The sequence below is a fragment of the Pelophylax lessonae genome (genome assembly GCF_965119305.1).
Source record: "Pelophylax lessonae genome assembly, chromosome: 13".
Lineage (NCBI taxonomy): Eukaryota > Metazoa > Chordata > Amphibia > Anura > Ranidae > Pelophylax > Pelophylax lessonae.
The window spans coordinates 126004926-126020419 of NC_138780.1; the positions used below are offsets into that span (position 1 = coordinate 126004926).

Here is a 15494-nt window from a genome sequence, read left to right on the forward strand (position 1 = left end):
TTCATGAGAACTAACTCAAAGATCTTATTTTATTCATGATGATGTATTGATGAAAAAGAAGAAAAATCGCTGAATATATTAGTCATTGATGAAGATTCACGATATTTAGAACACGAAAAAAACAATTGTGAACAAAGAATAACAATTAATACACCAGTAGAATGTTCCATAAGTTAAATTACATTGTTGCTCAAAGCTGTAACATAAATTGTAAAATTGTAAGAGGAGTTTTTCAGGCGCTTTTGCGTTAAAAATAAATCGTCTGAAAAACTCAAGAAAAATGCTTCACATTAAAATCAATGAATGTTTTCACACTGGGGCGGTGCACTGGCAGAGCGGTGAAAAATATCCTGCATGAAGCATCTTTGGAGTATGTTTGGAGAGCTAAAAAAACACCCGAAAAATGCCCCTCTACATTAAAATGAATAGGAAGCGCCTCAAAAGCCCATGGAAAAGCACCTCAAAAGCATTTCAAAAGTGGCTCAAGTTTTTTGAGTTACGAGTCAAGTTGTGAGTAAAACTGCACTGCAAATGCCTAAAAATGCACTGCAAAAGCGCTGCAAAAGTGCTCAGCATTTTACTGGCAGTTTTAAAGTGAACCAGTGTGAAAGGGGCCTAAGAGGAAAACAAAACAGAATTACTTTCCTACAAATTGTTATTGCCTATACAATGGCAGGAAAAATACTTTAGAGTAAACCAGGTGGCCAAGGAAATGCTACTTTATACACAGACAAAATACATGTTAAAGTGTATCTAAACCCATAAATGAAAATGTAATATACTTAATATATAATACTTATGTTCATACAAAAGAACATCTGGGTAGCAATGACCTTAACATGATTTTATTCAATGTAATCTGTCAATAAGAAGCACACTTTTGCTTGGAAAGATAAAAACACTAAAATTTAAGAGAGAACATTTTCCAAAGCTGAGGGCTGTTCTCCAAGATTTAGTCTGAGAGGGAATACTGTCATTGAAGACACAAAAAAGAAATAGGAATGCTTCAAATTGACTGAATGTATACACATTGAAAAATCTTTTTCCACAGGCAATACGTTTAAAAGGCTAAAAATGAAACCTATGTAGCTCATGTCCAAAGTTAAAATCTATAAATAATAGGAAAAGAACATTAGAAAACATAAAAATTAGGAGGCAGTATCCTTATTTAAAAGTTTACAAAGAATATACAAAAATATGTAAAAAGGAAATTAAAACAACCCTTTAAAAGTAGGACTGCACCCCCCCCCCAAAAAAAATTCTTCAAATTTTACAATAGTAAAAAGGTTAGGTCTGAGCATGTAGGGCCTTTACAAGATAATTTAGAGCTGGTGACTGGGGACAAAGTGGAGGCAAATATTTTTAAATACAATCTTTAGCTCTGTATATACAAAGCAAAATGGAGGAACTCAAATCCATAATAGGGGTAGCATTGAGGTAGCCCAAAAATAACCTTTAGGCAAAAAAAAATGAATAAAGCTTTTCAAGCGGCTTACACCCACGTGTCCTCAAAGAGTTGAGCTCTGTTATTAAAAAGCCATTGTTTCTAGTTTTTAGGGACTCTTTAATGACTTGGATAGTACCACTGTAATTAAGCAAGGCCAATATGGTGCCTATATTTAAAATGGGATCAAAATGACCAAGTAACTACAGTCCAGTTAGTTTAATTTCTATAGTTGTGAAGATACTTGAGCATTTCGTAAAAGACCACATAAAAGAGTTTTTGCTGGAAAACAATATTTTAAGCAAAAGACAGCATGGATTCACAAAAGACCAAAGTTATCAAACAAATCTGAGCTTTTTGTGTGAGGACGTATGCAAAAACTTAGACAAAGGAGTGACTGGGATATACTTGGATATCGCAAAAGCACACAGTTCCTCACATACAGTTAATGTATAAGTTAAAGTCTACAGGCTTAAAAAATTTAATTTGTAAAACTGGCTAAAAGACCATATTATGAAAGTAGTGATTATTGAGTTATACTCTGAATGGTCTATGGTTATGAGTGGTGTTCCCGAAGATTCAGTGTTATTATGCCTCTTACTTTTTAACATATTTATAATTTATACAGAGTTTGGGTTTAAAAGTACCACTTCAGTGTTTGCAGATGATCCCAAGCTATGATATACCTTTACAGGATGTCTCCAACTTAGAAACTGACCTCAATGCACTATTTTTTTTGGCAGCTATATGGCAAATTTAGTTTGATGTTGATAATTGTAAAGTTTTGCACTTTAGGGTTAAAACATGCATCATACATACTAAGAAGAGAAACGCTGAGGGAGTTAATGAGAAGAAGGAGAACAACGAGAAGGATCTGGGTGTTCTGGTAAATCATAGATTTAATGCAGAGAAGGACAACCAAACAGATAAGAGGCATGAGGGGTTCACTTATAGGAAAAGATTAGCTAAACTGAATTTATTCTCTCTTTAGAAGAGGCAATTAGGAGGGGTATGATTAGGATCACCAAGTATAAATACATAAGTGGTCCACATAGTGAACTTGGTGTTGAGTTATTCACTTTCAAGTCAATACAGAGGACAAGGGGGCACTATTTACATCTAGAGGAAAAGAGATTTAACCTCCACATACAGAACCGATGTAAGAGCTGTGAAAATGTGGAATAGACTCCCTCAAAAACTAGTTATAGCCAGCTCAGTAGATTGCTTAAAAATAAAAAAGGAATATCTAATTGCCTTGTGGAGGATCAGTAAGGACTTTTTTCCCCTGCTGAAGCAAATTAGACCATGCTTTAGGGTATTTGCACACGGTACTGTTTAAACACCAGTATTACTTGTCAAAATTGCTTGCGTTTATTTTGAACGTATTTGCACATATGCGCGTACGCAAGAAAAATAAATCCTAGCTCTCAGAATTTCATTTTAACCTCTTCAATATAAAATTTTATGTGCGAAAGAGCATTATATTTTCTTAATAATCTATACGCAGTGCATGCTTGTGTATAGGTACATTGAAAACAACAGTCTGCATTTAGATCAGTAAAAAAAAAAAAACGTATACCTAAAAATGTTTTTAGGCAGCCGTGTGCAAGAGGCCTTATTGGGTTTTTTTTTTTTTTGCCTTCCATCTTAGTTGAACTAGATGGACTTGTGTCTTATTTCAGCCTAAATATGTAACTATGTGGCTTACCAGTTCTTAGATGTAGATGTAGTGCCTCCATTCATTTAGTTAGTATTTTTTCATTTATTTTACCTGATAATCCTGACTTTTTTGGAGCTCCAATGTTGCTCCATTGGCTGGACTTGTCACAGTGACCAGAAGCGATGTTAGGCACAGGGGATGCCCAGAATACTGGGATTTTATGCCTGTGGAGTGTTTTTCAAGCTGGGTTTTGCTTTGGATATGTTATGTGAGTATTACTTTAATAAAAGCATGTTTAATGAAATGTACTGCACTATGGAGTTCTTTTTGTTTTAAATGCCTGTGCCTTTGACAGTGAGGGGAGAAGCAGGGTTATGACATTCACATAAACTGGAGGAGAGGACTTGGAAGCGTGTTTTAATTCCTATGCATATTAGTGGATCAGGAGTGCAATGGAGGCCTTGGTGAAGCAGGAGGAAGAAGAGTTGGAGTATCCTATACCTACCTGTATAAAGTGCCTTATGACCTGCTTAGTAATAAGGGGTCATGAGGATCTTGTGAGAGCCCTTTGATATTTAGAGCACTGAGGTAGAAGAGTATCACTTTCCGCAATAAGCCAGGGACTATTGCAGGTTTTTGGACTTTAGTAGATATGGACTTTATTCTACTTTCTGTTTATATATATATATATTGGTTTGCTGCACTGACTTGATTTAATGTTATTGGCATATTGCACACATACATTATTGTGATCACATAAGGTGCATGCTTATCTATATCAATGTGTTTATAGCCCTGGTTTTGATTACATCATTTGTGCTAACCACCTAGAAGGTGGTTTATGTTTACCAGCTGCTAGGGGATTTTTTTTTATTATATTCCCACTCAAGTTTGTATATTTATGGACTGTAAAAGATCTGCCATTGTCCAAATCCAGTACATGGTGGATTGATGAGACCAGTAGTTTACCTATTAATATAAGGTACTTTGTGCTTTCTTTTAAATTTACAGTATATATGTGGCAGGAAACTGCATTTCTGGCAGGATTGACAGACATTTTCTGTACTTGTTAAATCTGGTAGGACAAAAAGGCTACAATATATTGTTTTTTTTTTTTTTTTGGGGGGGGGGGGGTTATATGCTTTAATCGCTTTGTCAATTTAGATCAAACAATCCCTGCTTATACACATACAGCCCTAAAGTATAGAAACTTTACCTGATTTTTGCTTTTTGGTTCCTCTAAAGCCCAGTTTGGTAGCCATCACCCTTGAATTCATTCAAGGGTTGGGAACTCTGAGCCAAATGTCTAATTCAACAATAGTGATGTGATGAGGGGGTAATTAACTGTAGCGCAGGGATCTTGGCACTGAATATGCAAAATTAAATAGGCAACTAGCACGCCAACTTGAATCCATTTTTTATTTTCCAGCTTGCCAGCTGGCCAGTTATTAGATGTGTTTTCAGCCATGAAAAGAATATCCACTGAATTCTGCCCGGGATGCTCCCCAGCATGTTTCTGTGGATACCTGGACTTTAATGCATATCTAATGGCACTGGCCAATAGGAAATGGACTTGGTCCAAGGTATAGAGACAAATCGCTACTATCTTAGGTTACCTGCTCACCTTCACCCCCGGCCCTTGCCAAGTCCTACTTAAAGGATAAGTTCACCTTTAGTAACATGTTACACCTATATTTAGGGTGTAACATGTTACTAAAGCACCTCCCCGCACCCTGACCTCCTCCCCCATTGTGACAGCTGGTGGGCGATCCTCCACACTCACTGTCACAAAAAAATTTAAAAAAAGAAGACAGCCATGTGGGGCTCTGCCCACATAGCCACAGAATTGTGTTTATAAATGAACTACAAGTACTGTATTCTACCATGGCATACAGCTTGCAGTTCTCAATAAAGGAGTTCTCTCACAGTTCATTGATCTTCCTGAACTTCAGGACCTGCCTGTACATACAGGTACAGGAGGTAGCTACAGACAGCTCTACTGACAGTCTGCAGGAGCCCGACATTGAACCTGATCGCAGGTGAAATGCTCCTAAGAAAAAAAAATCACTAAATGCACATCTGCATTTATTCTTTTTTAAATAATAAAAACAGTATGCTATATAAGAGCCATTCCTCAACAAATCACAGATATTTAACAGCACCCCCCCCCCCCCACCAGTCGCAACATCTTCCTACCCCCTCACTCTTCCCCCACTTTGTTTAGTAAAATGCCACCACTTTCACCCTGCTATTACAAAAGTACTTTGTAAACAAGTACTGCCGATACCAATACCATGTCACAAAAGCAAGTGATGTGTTTTACTTTATAATTCTTTTGTTAACAATGCAAAACCGTTGATACATGTCAACACCTTAGGACACCAAGTATATATAAAAACCAAGCTCAAATAATAAGAATTATGGAAAAAAAAAAAAAGAATGAATGTGTTACTTACACAGTTTCATCATTTTTGAATTCCAGTTCCCCAAACGTATCTTCGTAATCTTCCCCACCACCTTTTGCAGTTCCTTCCACTGTCCTAAAAGGGACAATGACTGTGCCTCTAGCTCCAGAAGTCCTAAGGACTTTAACCTCCATCACACCGATACTCTCACTCACACGAATAATGTCACATTCAAATGTAAATATCCCCGCATGGTCATCATCCAAAATAGTAACTGAGGCCACATAAGGAGAGACCAATACTGCTTTTGGGTAGCTAAAAGTATTAGGCTCCACTGGCTCTGGCGAATCAGCTATTCTTATGTTATTGAGCCTCACAAAGAAATGTTCATCCTCCTCAAAGATATCATCATCAATAATTCCAACTGAAAACTCCTTTTGTGTTTCTCCAGGCTTGAAAATTACAGTCCCCTCTGTAAACTCAAAGTCAGCGCCTGCATTGGCAGAACCATCTTCTGTTTTATAGTCCACCATAATAGTCTTTGATATGTCACCACCTTTCCTCACTACGGTCAACAGTACACCACCACAGTTTTCAAGACATTGATAGGAACAAGGGTCAAAGTAGATTTTCGATACAAACTCTTCGGATTCATCCAAGCATATATCTTGCAAACTTGTGCTTCGTTTGGATTGCTCAGCGGCATGCTTCTTCAAGATGTTACCAGCTCCAGTCATCATTCTGGTGGCTTGTATACGATAGAATGCTCTGCTCTTCTGCTGATGTGACAAAGCATAGTAGTTTGCCATTTCTACTAGCTGGTCTAAGTCCTTCTCAGGGTGTTTTTGCTTTAGTTCTTTAAGGATTCTAATCATATCTCTGCGAGATTCATCTACTTCTTTACCATCCATATTTAATAAATGTCCATCTAGAAAATGGGAATTCATAACCTTGCCATCCATTTCAATTCCTTTGGGATGTTCTGCTTCTGTCTCAATCATAATTGCTCTATGTTTGTCTGTCCGATACTTTTTGTGCATATATTTATAAAATAAAAGACGCCGGTCTGCCACCCAGGCAAGGACAACGCAGACAGGAAAGAAGAACAAGGTAAGCAAACCTTCCCATACTTGGACCACTCCTGGAGAGAAGACAGCAAGAATCATGTACAGCCATATATAGGCAAAGATACTCCATGCTGCTGTCACAAAAAATACTCGTAGATGTTTGATTTTTCTAACTTCTCCATCTGGTATGACATAGACGCAAATAGCAATAATGATAAACATGTTAAAAGCTGCACTTCCAACAATAGTCGATGGACCAAGATCTCCAGCATAAAACCCATGGCCGCATACTTCAATCAAAGTCAAAAGGATTTCAGGGGCTGAAGAACCAAGTGCCATAAGGGTTAGGTTGGAGACCGTCTCGTTCCAGACTCTAATAGTGGTTGTAGTGGTCTCTCCATTCGTTTTTTTAATTATGATTTCACGTTCCTGTGATGTTATGACCTCTATGGATGCCATGAATCGATCTGCAATGATGGACACCCCAAGAAACATGTAAATCATTGCCACAAAGTACACAATAACTCTGGCAATTTTGTCCCCCAGGGACGGGTTTTCTGGATACCATATTGGTAGAATAACACCTGCCTTACAGTTAAAGGAACCTGAACAGGTTTTGTTTTGTCCAGCACTTGGGGGGTTCCCTGTGGCAGAAGCATGAACTTGAAGACTTTGGAGAAACAACACAAAGGTAACAAGTCCAAAGTGGAGAAATGTTGATGCAAGAGGCTGCAGCTTTAGCCAAGCCATACATGAATTTATATGGGAACTATAAATCCAGGTAATCCTCTTCTCACAGATAGGATGGGTCTCTAGAAAATAAGAATAACATTAAGAAATTAGATTTTAAACATGTTACCCACCACAGGTACTTCAAAATTCATGCTGAATATAAATAACATAAATAACAACAATACTCAGTCTGTATTATATGATTGTATGCACTTGGCAGTTGCTTGCCAACTATAGCATGCAAGTGATAAATGCATTGGCAAAATTTAGTGTAAAGAGTTATACCTTTACCCATAATTCAGTGATCATAAAAGAACTGCTGGTATATATTTAAGTGGAACTTCAGCCAAAATGAGTTATTTATATCTGTGCCCTGGTAACAGGTTTCCTTACACTTTTTGTACTAGGGTTTACAAAGTTAAAAGGATAAGTTCCAATTTACAAAATAAATAAATAAATGCACATTTTTTTTTTTTGCAGGTAAAATGTAAGGAATTTTTAAAGCATTTCACACATGATCAGCAGATCGTGGCTATAATGCCAGGGTGCTGCAGACTGTCTTCGTATCCATCTGCCCATACCTCCGATACAGACAGTTACACTCTGACTGGTATCTCAATGAATTAGTTAGAGTGCTCAACAGCACCCTGGCAGTTCATTGAGAACTATAAGCCGACAGCCGCAAAGGAAGCCGGTACTTGTAGTTTTCCCATTCACAGAACACAGGTGAGCAGAGACCTGCACTGCCGCATTTTTTGTATTGTGACAGCGGGTGGGCAGGAGGGGTGGGGGTTTGCTTTGCGATAAAAGATCCCCCACTTGCTGTCAAAACAGGGGATTGGGGGAAGAGGGGGGGGGGTGCAGGGCCCAGCATGTTACACCCTGAATATGGATGACACATGGTACAAAACATCAACTTTAAGGAGACAAATGTTAAAGGTGGGTTTTGCCCCTAAATTCAGGGCCATTACTCTCAAGGACAGGACACGAGGGTAAATCTTGTGAGTGGGAACACACTTAGCAATAAAAACCTGACAGATAATCCTTTCCTACACAAAATTGAAAAAAAAAAAGTCTGGGATTGCATTCCACTTTAATTCAGTTATTAGAAATATTTCAGTGCTAATAAAGCAATGTATAACAGGCATGTAGCTTCTATTATTAGTTGTATCTACCACAATCATTTTAAACCATTGGTGACCCAATACAACAGAAAGGGGGCCTTGTGCAAAGACAAAAAATAAGCTGCCATATTCATTCTTCCTAGGACATATTTAGAAAAAAAAATGTTCTTACATTACTAGCCATTATTGCTGGTCCTTATCTAAATTTGAATAAATCTGTATCAAGCAGATTAAGTCTATTTTACTGCTGAACCTATTTTTTGAAGCTGAATTCCAGGCAAACATCTAAATACACAGATGAAAAACATATATTGAGGCTATTTTACCTGCTACAGGATTTGTTTAATGTCCATCCAGATCTGGTATTTACACAGCACTGCCACACAGCACAGCTATGTTTTGCAGAGAAGGAGTGATGTTTTTTATTACTGCAGTGTAGTAACTATTAAAGGTCTTTTCCCTCCCACAGCCTGTGACTGGACAGAAAAAGCAGACTAATGATTTTGACTGGTCAATCTATGCTCTGCTCCTATCAGCATCCTTCTTGTTGGCACATAATCACTGCAGCGCAACTGACTTGCTTCTTACGCTGCTTCCCCATTTCCCAGCGCTAACGTACAATGGATTGCACAAGACTGATTCCAAGTCAAATATAGGTACACTGCTTGCATTAAAAAATATGTAAATGAACTGATGTATTCAAGCCTAACTCTATGGTTATGTTCACTTTAAATAGTTCATTTGAGCCAAGCTGGCCCAAAATAACTATTTGCTTTACTAAGAGATATGCCGGCTGTTAGCGTTGTATAAACTGTATGTAGCATTAGCTGCGTAGTACAGTATGTAGTGCTGTCTTTTAGCAGAAGTATGGTAACTTCCCGTCTGCTGTTGGTACAAAATCAAGTCTAGCAATGTTCAGCCATTCACAGGAAGATCTTTATTTTGTCAACAAGGCTTCCCCTGATTGGCTGGTGTAGAGATTGTGAAGTCATCCACTGACCTCCCCACCTCCGCCAATCAGAGGAAGCCTTTTATTTAGTCATACAAATTAAAGCAGGCCATAGACGATTCGAATTACGTACGATTTATCGTTCGATAAACGAAAGCGGCACTCGTGCACATCATCGAGTGTACCATCAATGTGAGCCGAAAATCGTACGACAAAACACTATTTTTTGTGCCTTTTAACCACATCTCTACCGGACACACTCCCTACTGTTCTGTGTTTTGTTAGGCGAAATCATACAACTCCCCCACTAACGATACGAAATTCGGCCGATTTTCGCTAAAAAACCCAACATGTTGGATATGTGAATTTTTGCTGTCGTACGAAAATCGAACGTTTTACATACCACACTAACGATACAAAAATCGTTCGATAACACTGCCATTTACGATTTTCGTACGAAATTCGAATCGTCTATGGCCTGCTTTAGGGCTTCCTGGGAAGGTCTGAACAGCTCTCAGCTGGGCTCAATTTTGTACTGGCAGCAGATGGGGAAGTCTCTGTACTACTGCTGCAGGACAACAGCACTGCTTACTGTATGTAGCTGATGATACATACAGTTTATACAGCGCTGACAGTGGCTGCAGCAGTTCATAAATGAAATAGTTTGGCCAACACAAACTATTTATAGTGAATGTAAACCTGAAGTTAGCCTTTCATTAAAGCAGAGTTCCACCCAAAAGTGGAACTTCCACTTTAGGGAGTCCTGACCCCCCGACATGCCACATTTGGCATGTCATTTTTTGGGGGGGGGAGCGGGTACCTAGTTTTGACAGGTACCCGCTCCCACTTCCGCTCGGAGCGCCGCGGCGCCCTGAGCGGAAGTTCTCCTCTCCCCCTCCCTCCCTGCAATCTTCTGGGACATGTCAGAGGTCCCAGAAGATTGCCGGCCAATCACGGCGCGCAGCGCGACTCGCGCATGCGCAGTGGGTACCCGGCTGTGAAGCCGCAAACTGTAACAGCCGGGTGCCCACAGCAGTGATGCCGGCGCCGAAGGAGAGGATCGAGGCTTCCGGCGGCCGCATCGCTGGACCGTTGGACAGGTGAGTAAATGGCTGGAACTCCGCTTTAATACAAAGCTGAATTTATGTGTCTTTCATATCTGGTTGGATTTCAGTTTTACAAAACATTTTCAGTTAAGCCGGGAAAAAAATTTCTTTATACTGCCTCAATGTGTTAACATAAGGGTGTCCTTTTTCCAAAGTCACACTTTTTTTTTTTTTTTTAGGAGCTTTAATTTCCCACTTACAGTGCTGGCAGTATTGAAGTTTAGTTTTGAAATTCAATTATTCCTTCATAGAACTACTGTATTTTTATTATCAGACTTCAGTCCATGAAAAGTTAATGTAAGAATGTAGGTAATGTAGAACTGAGATATCCCATGTGTGACTGCAGTGAAAAGTCCCAGGCAAACAAAAGATTTCCATTCATTGTCAGAGGCGAATAAGTAATCAGAGTCTCTTCTTCACATTCCGCCTGGCCTATAGCAGAATGACGGCCGGGCGAGGGATCAGTTATCCTGACTGGGCGTCCTATGACATCCAGCAGGATAAGCCACCCTTGCGCGCCCCCTGTGTCACTCTGACACACCGCATCTCCTATCTCAGGTAAAGAGCCTATTATGTAGGCTCTTTACCACATGATCAGCTGTGACTGTTTCCTCAGTTTGCGCTGACAATTAGCGAGTAGAGCAGAAATGATCACGGGATCTGTGCTGATAATAAGGGCATTGATTATCAGAGCAGCCCTCAATATAAGTACAGTGTAGCCCGACGCGCAATTGTCATTCAAAGTGTGAAAGCGTGAAAATTGGTCTGGGCAGGAAGGGGGTGAAAGTGCCCTGTATTAAAGTGGTTAAAGAAGAACTATCTTTGAATTTTGTTAAAATTGTATTTATTTCCCTCAGGGGACCAAGTATATAAAGCAATTGGTGGCGTCCTGCTTGGTGGCCCCATTGTCACTTAAATATACTTCGCTGTAGCTCCCCCATTCTGAAGCCCAAATTATGGGCATTCCTGTGGGGGAAGGTACAGCCAGTACATAGCCCCACAATTATGAATGAAAGATTAGTGCTGCTTGTTTATTAGGAGTAGTAAAAGATCACTCCAAGCTGCAGCTCTGTGCAGTCGCTTTGCAGATGCCCTGTATGTCTACAAGCAGCCACAGATAGATTGTACAGGGTCGCAGCTCTGTGTGATCTTTTACCATTATGAATTAGGAAGAAGCATTCATTGTTCATTCATAAAACTGAAGGATCAAACATCAGTGTGGAGCTGTGTGATATATCTGCCAGCTGCTTGTAAACATACACAGCCTCGGCCGATGGAGGAGAGTGGAGTGGAGCACTGAGTAATCTTTCACTTTTATAAATGAATGATCATCAATGTCATATCAGTGCTCTGTATGACACAACCCTGCAGCACTGATCGTTTATTCATGAAAGTGAAAGATCACTCAGTGCTGTGGGCTGTGCAATGTTTACATCCGCAGATAGACACACAGCGCCGCAGGTTGTGTGATATTTGTGAATGGCAGCGTTTCTCTCTATAGCGGCCCCTACTGCCAGAGACCAGTGCTGTCACTCACAAATCTGTCTCATTTTTAGCAGCATGGTCTGACAAGAGGAGGAAGGAAGGGAAGGCGAGGGGGGGGGGGGGGGGGGTTGGACTCTGTTTAGCAATTGAGGAATGGACTTGAAAGTGACCAAGTGCTACATTCACTTGGTTTCCTGGGAAATACTTAAGTGATTTTATTTCTGCTGAGGCTTTTGTTGTCTGTTTGTTGGCAATAAAGCATTTGCTAAAAACATCCAACTATTCTTTCAAGCAGCAATCCTTTTGTTTTTTGCATCATACAAAGGATCAGAATTCATCCCAATGGGCCCTGATAAGCTAACAGTGTTAAGTGTATATGTGAAATGTGAAGGCACAAATAGCTGTTCCAGAAACAGTGGTCATGGAACTCAATATGACCAAGACAATATGTAATTCTAAAAAGGTGCAAATACCCTTTAAATGTGGATATGAATAAAAAGAAAATTGGTAAGTGTACAATTGATTGATTATTGTTAAGCATATTTGTACACAAACTTCCAATACTACCAATAAAAGTGTGACTTGCTCATCCAAAATAGATATTATTATAGAATATAATTTTATAATGATACAGCATTTTTACTGTATGATTTTCACATTTTACTCAGCCCATGTAAAATGTGATTTTTTAAAGTAAATTAAAAAGCAGGAAATTCAATAATATTAAGACGGACTGCAAAAAGTTTCTAATGACAGCCTTCCCAGCAGAGTCAATGAAACACAATTAATGCTACTAAGCGGTTTTACTCAACTTCAATGAGCAGTGTCTTCTTTTCTTTACCCAGAGGCTTTGACAGTCAATTATTGTAGTAATGGACGATAGTATTGATCACTTAGCCAACTAATTGAATTGAGTATCTCAAGCAGCTTCTGACCACGCTCTTGTCAACTATCATACGCAGTAAGCAAGCATGGGTGCAATGCGTCCTTACGGACTAGTTGGAATTCATATATGGACATTGGTATTTTAAGATAGCTACTAAATGATAAAAGAAGGCAAAATTAATTTACACTGGTAATTATTTGCAGTCAGCACAAATGAATAACTGATACTGGCAGCCTTAAAGGCTAAGTCCACCTTTTACAAAAAAATAACCTATGCGGTCGGGGGGCTACAGCAGATATTAAAAACTGCACAACTTTTAAACTATTCATTAATTTTATTGTCATACCTGTAGGCCCTTGGGGCCCCCAGAAGCCTTGCTGAAAAACTCAGAGCTGGGAGACCCTGAATGACAGCACTGGAAACTGAATAATGGAGCAAACCAAGAATTGACTGTACAGTACTCCATTATACGGAATAAAACTGAAGCAAAGAAATTAGATAATGTCCATAATGGCCAAGCAACGTCTTTATTTTCCCTGTGCAGATTCAAAAATAAAAGATGGAACCTGATTTGATGCTCTGGGCAAAAGATTTGTTTTTTGCAGTTTTGTTTGCTTCACTTTTTCCAAAGCGGCTCATTTGTATAAACTAGCATTGGAAAGATAGCCATGATTGCTGCAGATTGTTGGCGTAGTAGAGGTAGTGGAAATGAGTTAGCTACACTCTTCATCTCGCCAGTGATATACGAGAAGAGTAAGTAAGCCGAATAATATTGTGTCATTGTCTACTTGAAGGCAGTAGGGATACTTATAGAGAGCGGTAAATCTACAAGTAACAGGTAAATGTGATTTACGCAGGAGACAGAAAGAAATATGACAGTTATCATAGCACATATTATAATAAGGAAGCCTACAAAGACATCAACAAAAGCAGCTTTTAGCAAAAGTGACATATGACAAGGAAAACTGCAGGAAGGAGTTTCAAGGAAAAAAGAGAAGAAAAGGCTTTCAAATAGACATAGCAACAAAATATATTCACAAAGACATAACAACCCAACAAAGAAAAAAGTTACTGAATGTAAATTATAAAACACATACAGCAACACTAATACAATAGGCAACATTTTTCACACCGCACTTTTAAAACCGATTTGAATATATAAACATTTTTCTAACCAGAGTATTTAAATTAACAATTTAGGAAAAAAATTTTATTAGGGCAAATAATGTGCACCCATCACAAACCTGCGCAACTCAAGGTGGTCATACAAAAAAAATGAATAGGCAGAGTCTTCCTTCAGTGAAAACCATGTTCCCAACAATCAATAGTTTAAAAAATCTATGCTGCTTAGGTTGTACGCAAATGTCAAGTTTACCTGCAAAAGTTGAGGTTTCTCCTCCTTCTCCCACCTCCTAGACCTCTCTATTGGTCATTCAAGCCATCTGCTCTTCCAAAGGAATTATAGGGAGGCTGGAGAGGTGGGAGGGAAAATAGAAAAGCTTGACTTGGCAGTAAAAGTTGAGATTATTTATTAACTTCAGCTGCCCAAACTCCTATGTCTACTGATTATATTGTCAACATATCAGTCACACAGGGAGTGTGTTTTTAGTCGGCCAACTGATAGCTTTCAATTATGAGAATGAGCAGTAAAGCACAACCATTATGTAGCACTGCAACACAGGTGGCAGAACCTCTGTTAGAAAATATGCCTTCTTCCATACAGATATAACTATTGAAACTATACATAGAATCAATGTTTTAAAAACAATAAAACATATTTGATGATGTTATTGATATCCAGCTGAGCTTTTACATACAGCCAAAAGTTTTTAAAATTACACAAATAATAATTTTCAGAAAGTCTGCTGCCTCAGTTTCTATGATGGCAATTTGCATATACTCAAGAGTGTTATGAAGAGTGATCAGATTAATTGCAATTAATTGCAAAGTTCTTCTTTGCCATGAAAATGAATCCCATAAATCTCATAAAAAAACATTCCCATTGCATTTATGAAGAAGGCTTCAGGGTGCCCAAGAAAGTCCAGCAAGAGCCAGGACCATCACCTACATTTCATTCAGCTGCATGATCGGGGAACCACCAGTGCAGAGCTTGCTCATTAATGCAGCAGGCAGGTGTGAATGTATTTGCACGCACAGTGAGGTGAAGACTTTCGGAGGATGGCCTGGTGTCAAGAAATGCAGTAATGAAGCCACTTCTCTCCAGGAAAAACACCAGGGACAGACTGATATTCTGCAAAATGTACAGGGATTGGGATGCTGAGGACTGGGGTAAAGTCATTTTCTCTGGTGAATCCCCTTTCTAAATGTTTGGGGCATCCAGAAAAACCTTGTCTGGAGAAGAAAAGGTGAGCGCTACAATCAGTCCTGTGTCATGCCAACAGTAAAGTATTGTAAAACCATTCATGTGTGGGGCTGCTTCTCAGCCAGGCCCAGATTGGCTAATCGGGAGCATCTGGAGAATTCCAGGTGGGCTGGTCCATTTGGGGTGCAGGCAGGGCCAGTGTACTGCCAAAAGTTACAAGTATCATCTGCCCTGGACGTGTCCATATGTGTGATGCAGGGGGGACACACTAGGAGCTTCTGCCTTCTCCTGCCTGACAGGGGTGAATGTCATT

General features: G+C 39.3%; 1 protein-coding gene across 4 annotated transcripts in view; it reads right to left on the reverse strand.

Moving 5' to 3' along the window:
* SLC8A3 (solute carrier family 8 member A3) overlaps positions 1–15494 on the reverse strand; it is a 523260-nt gene that overhangs the window by 332918 nt on the left and 174848 nt on the right. For all 4 annotated transcript variants that reach the window (XM_082242600.1, XM_082242598.1, XM_082242599.1 and 1 more), the window contains exon 2: positions 5561–7388. In XM_082242600.1, the coding sequence (XP_082098726.1) occupies positions 5561–7326 (1766 nt within the window). In that variant the 5' untranslated portion in view covers positions 7327–7388. The remainder of the gene's footprint in view (positions 1–5560; positions 7389–15494) is intronic.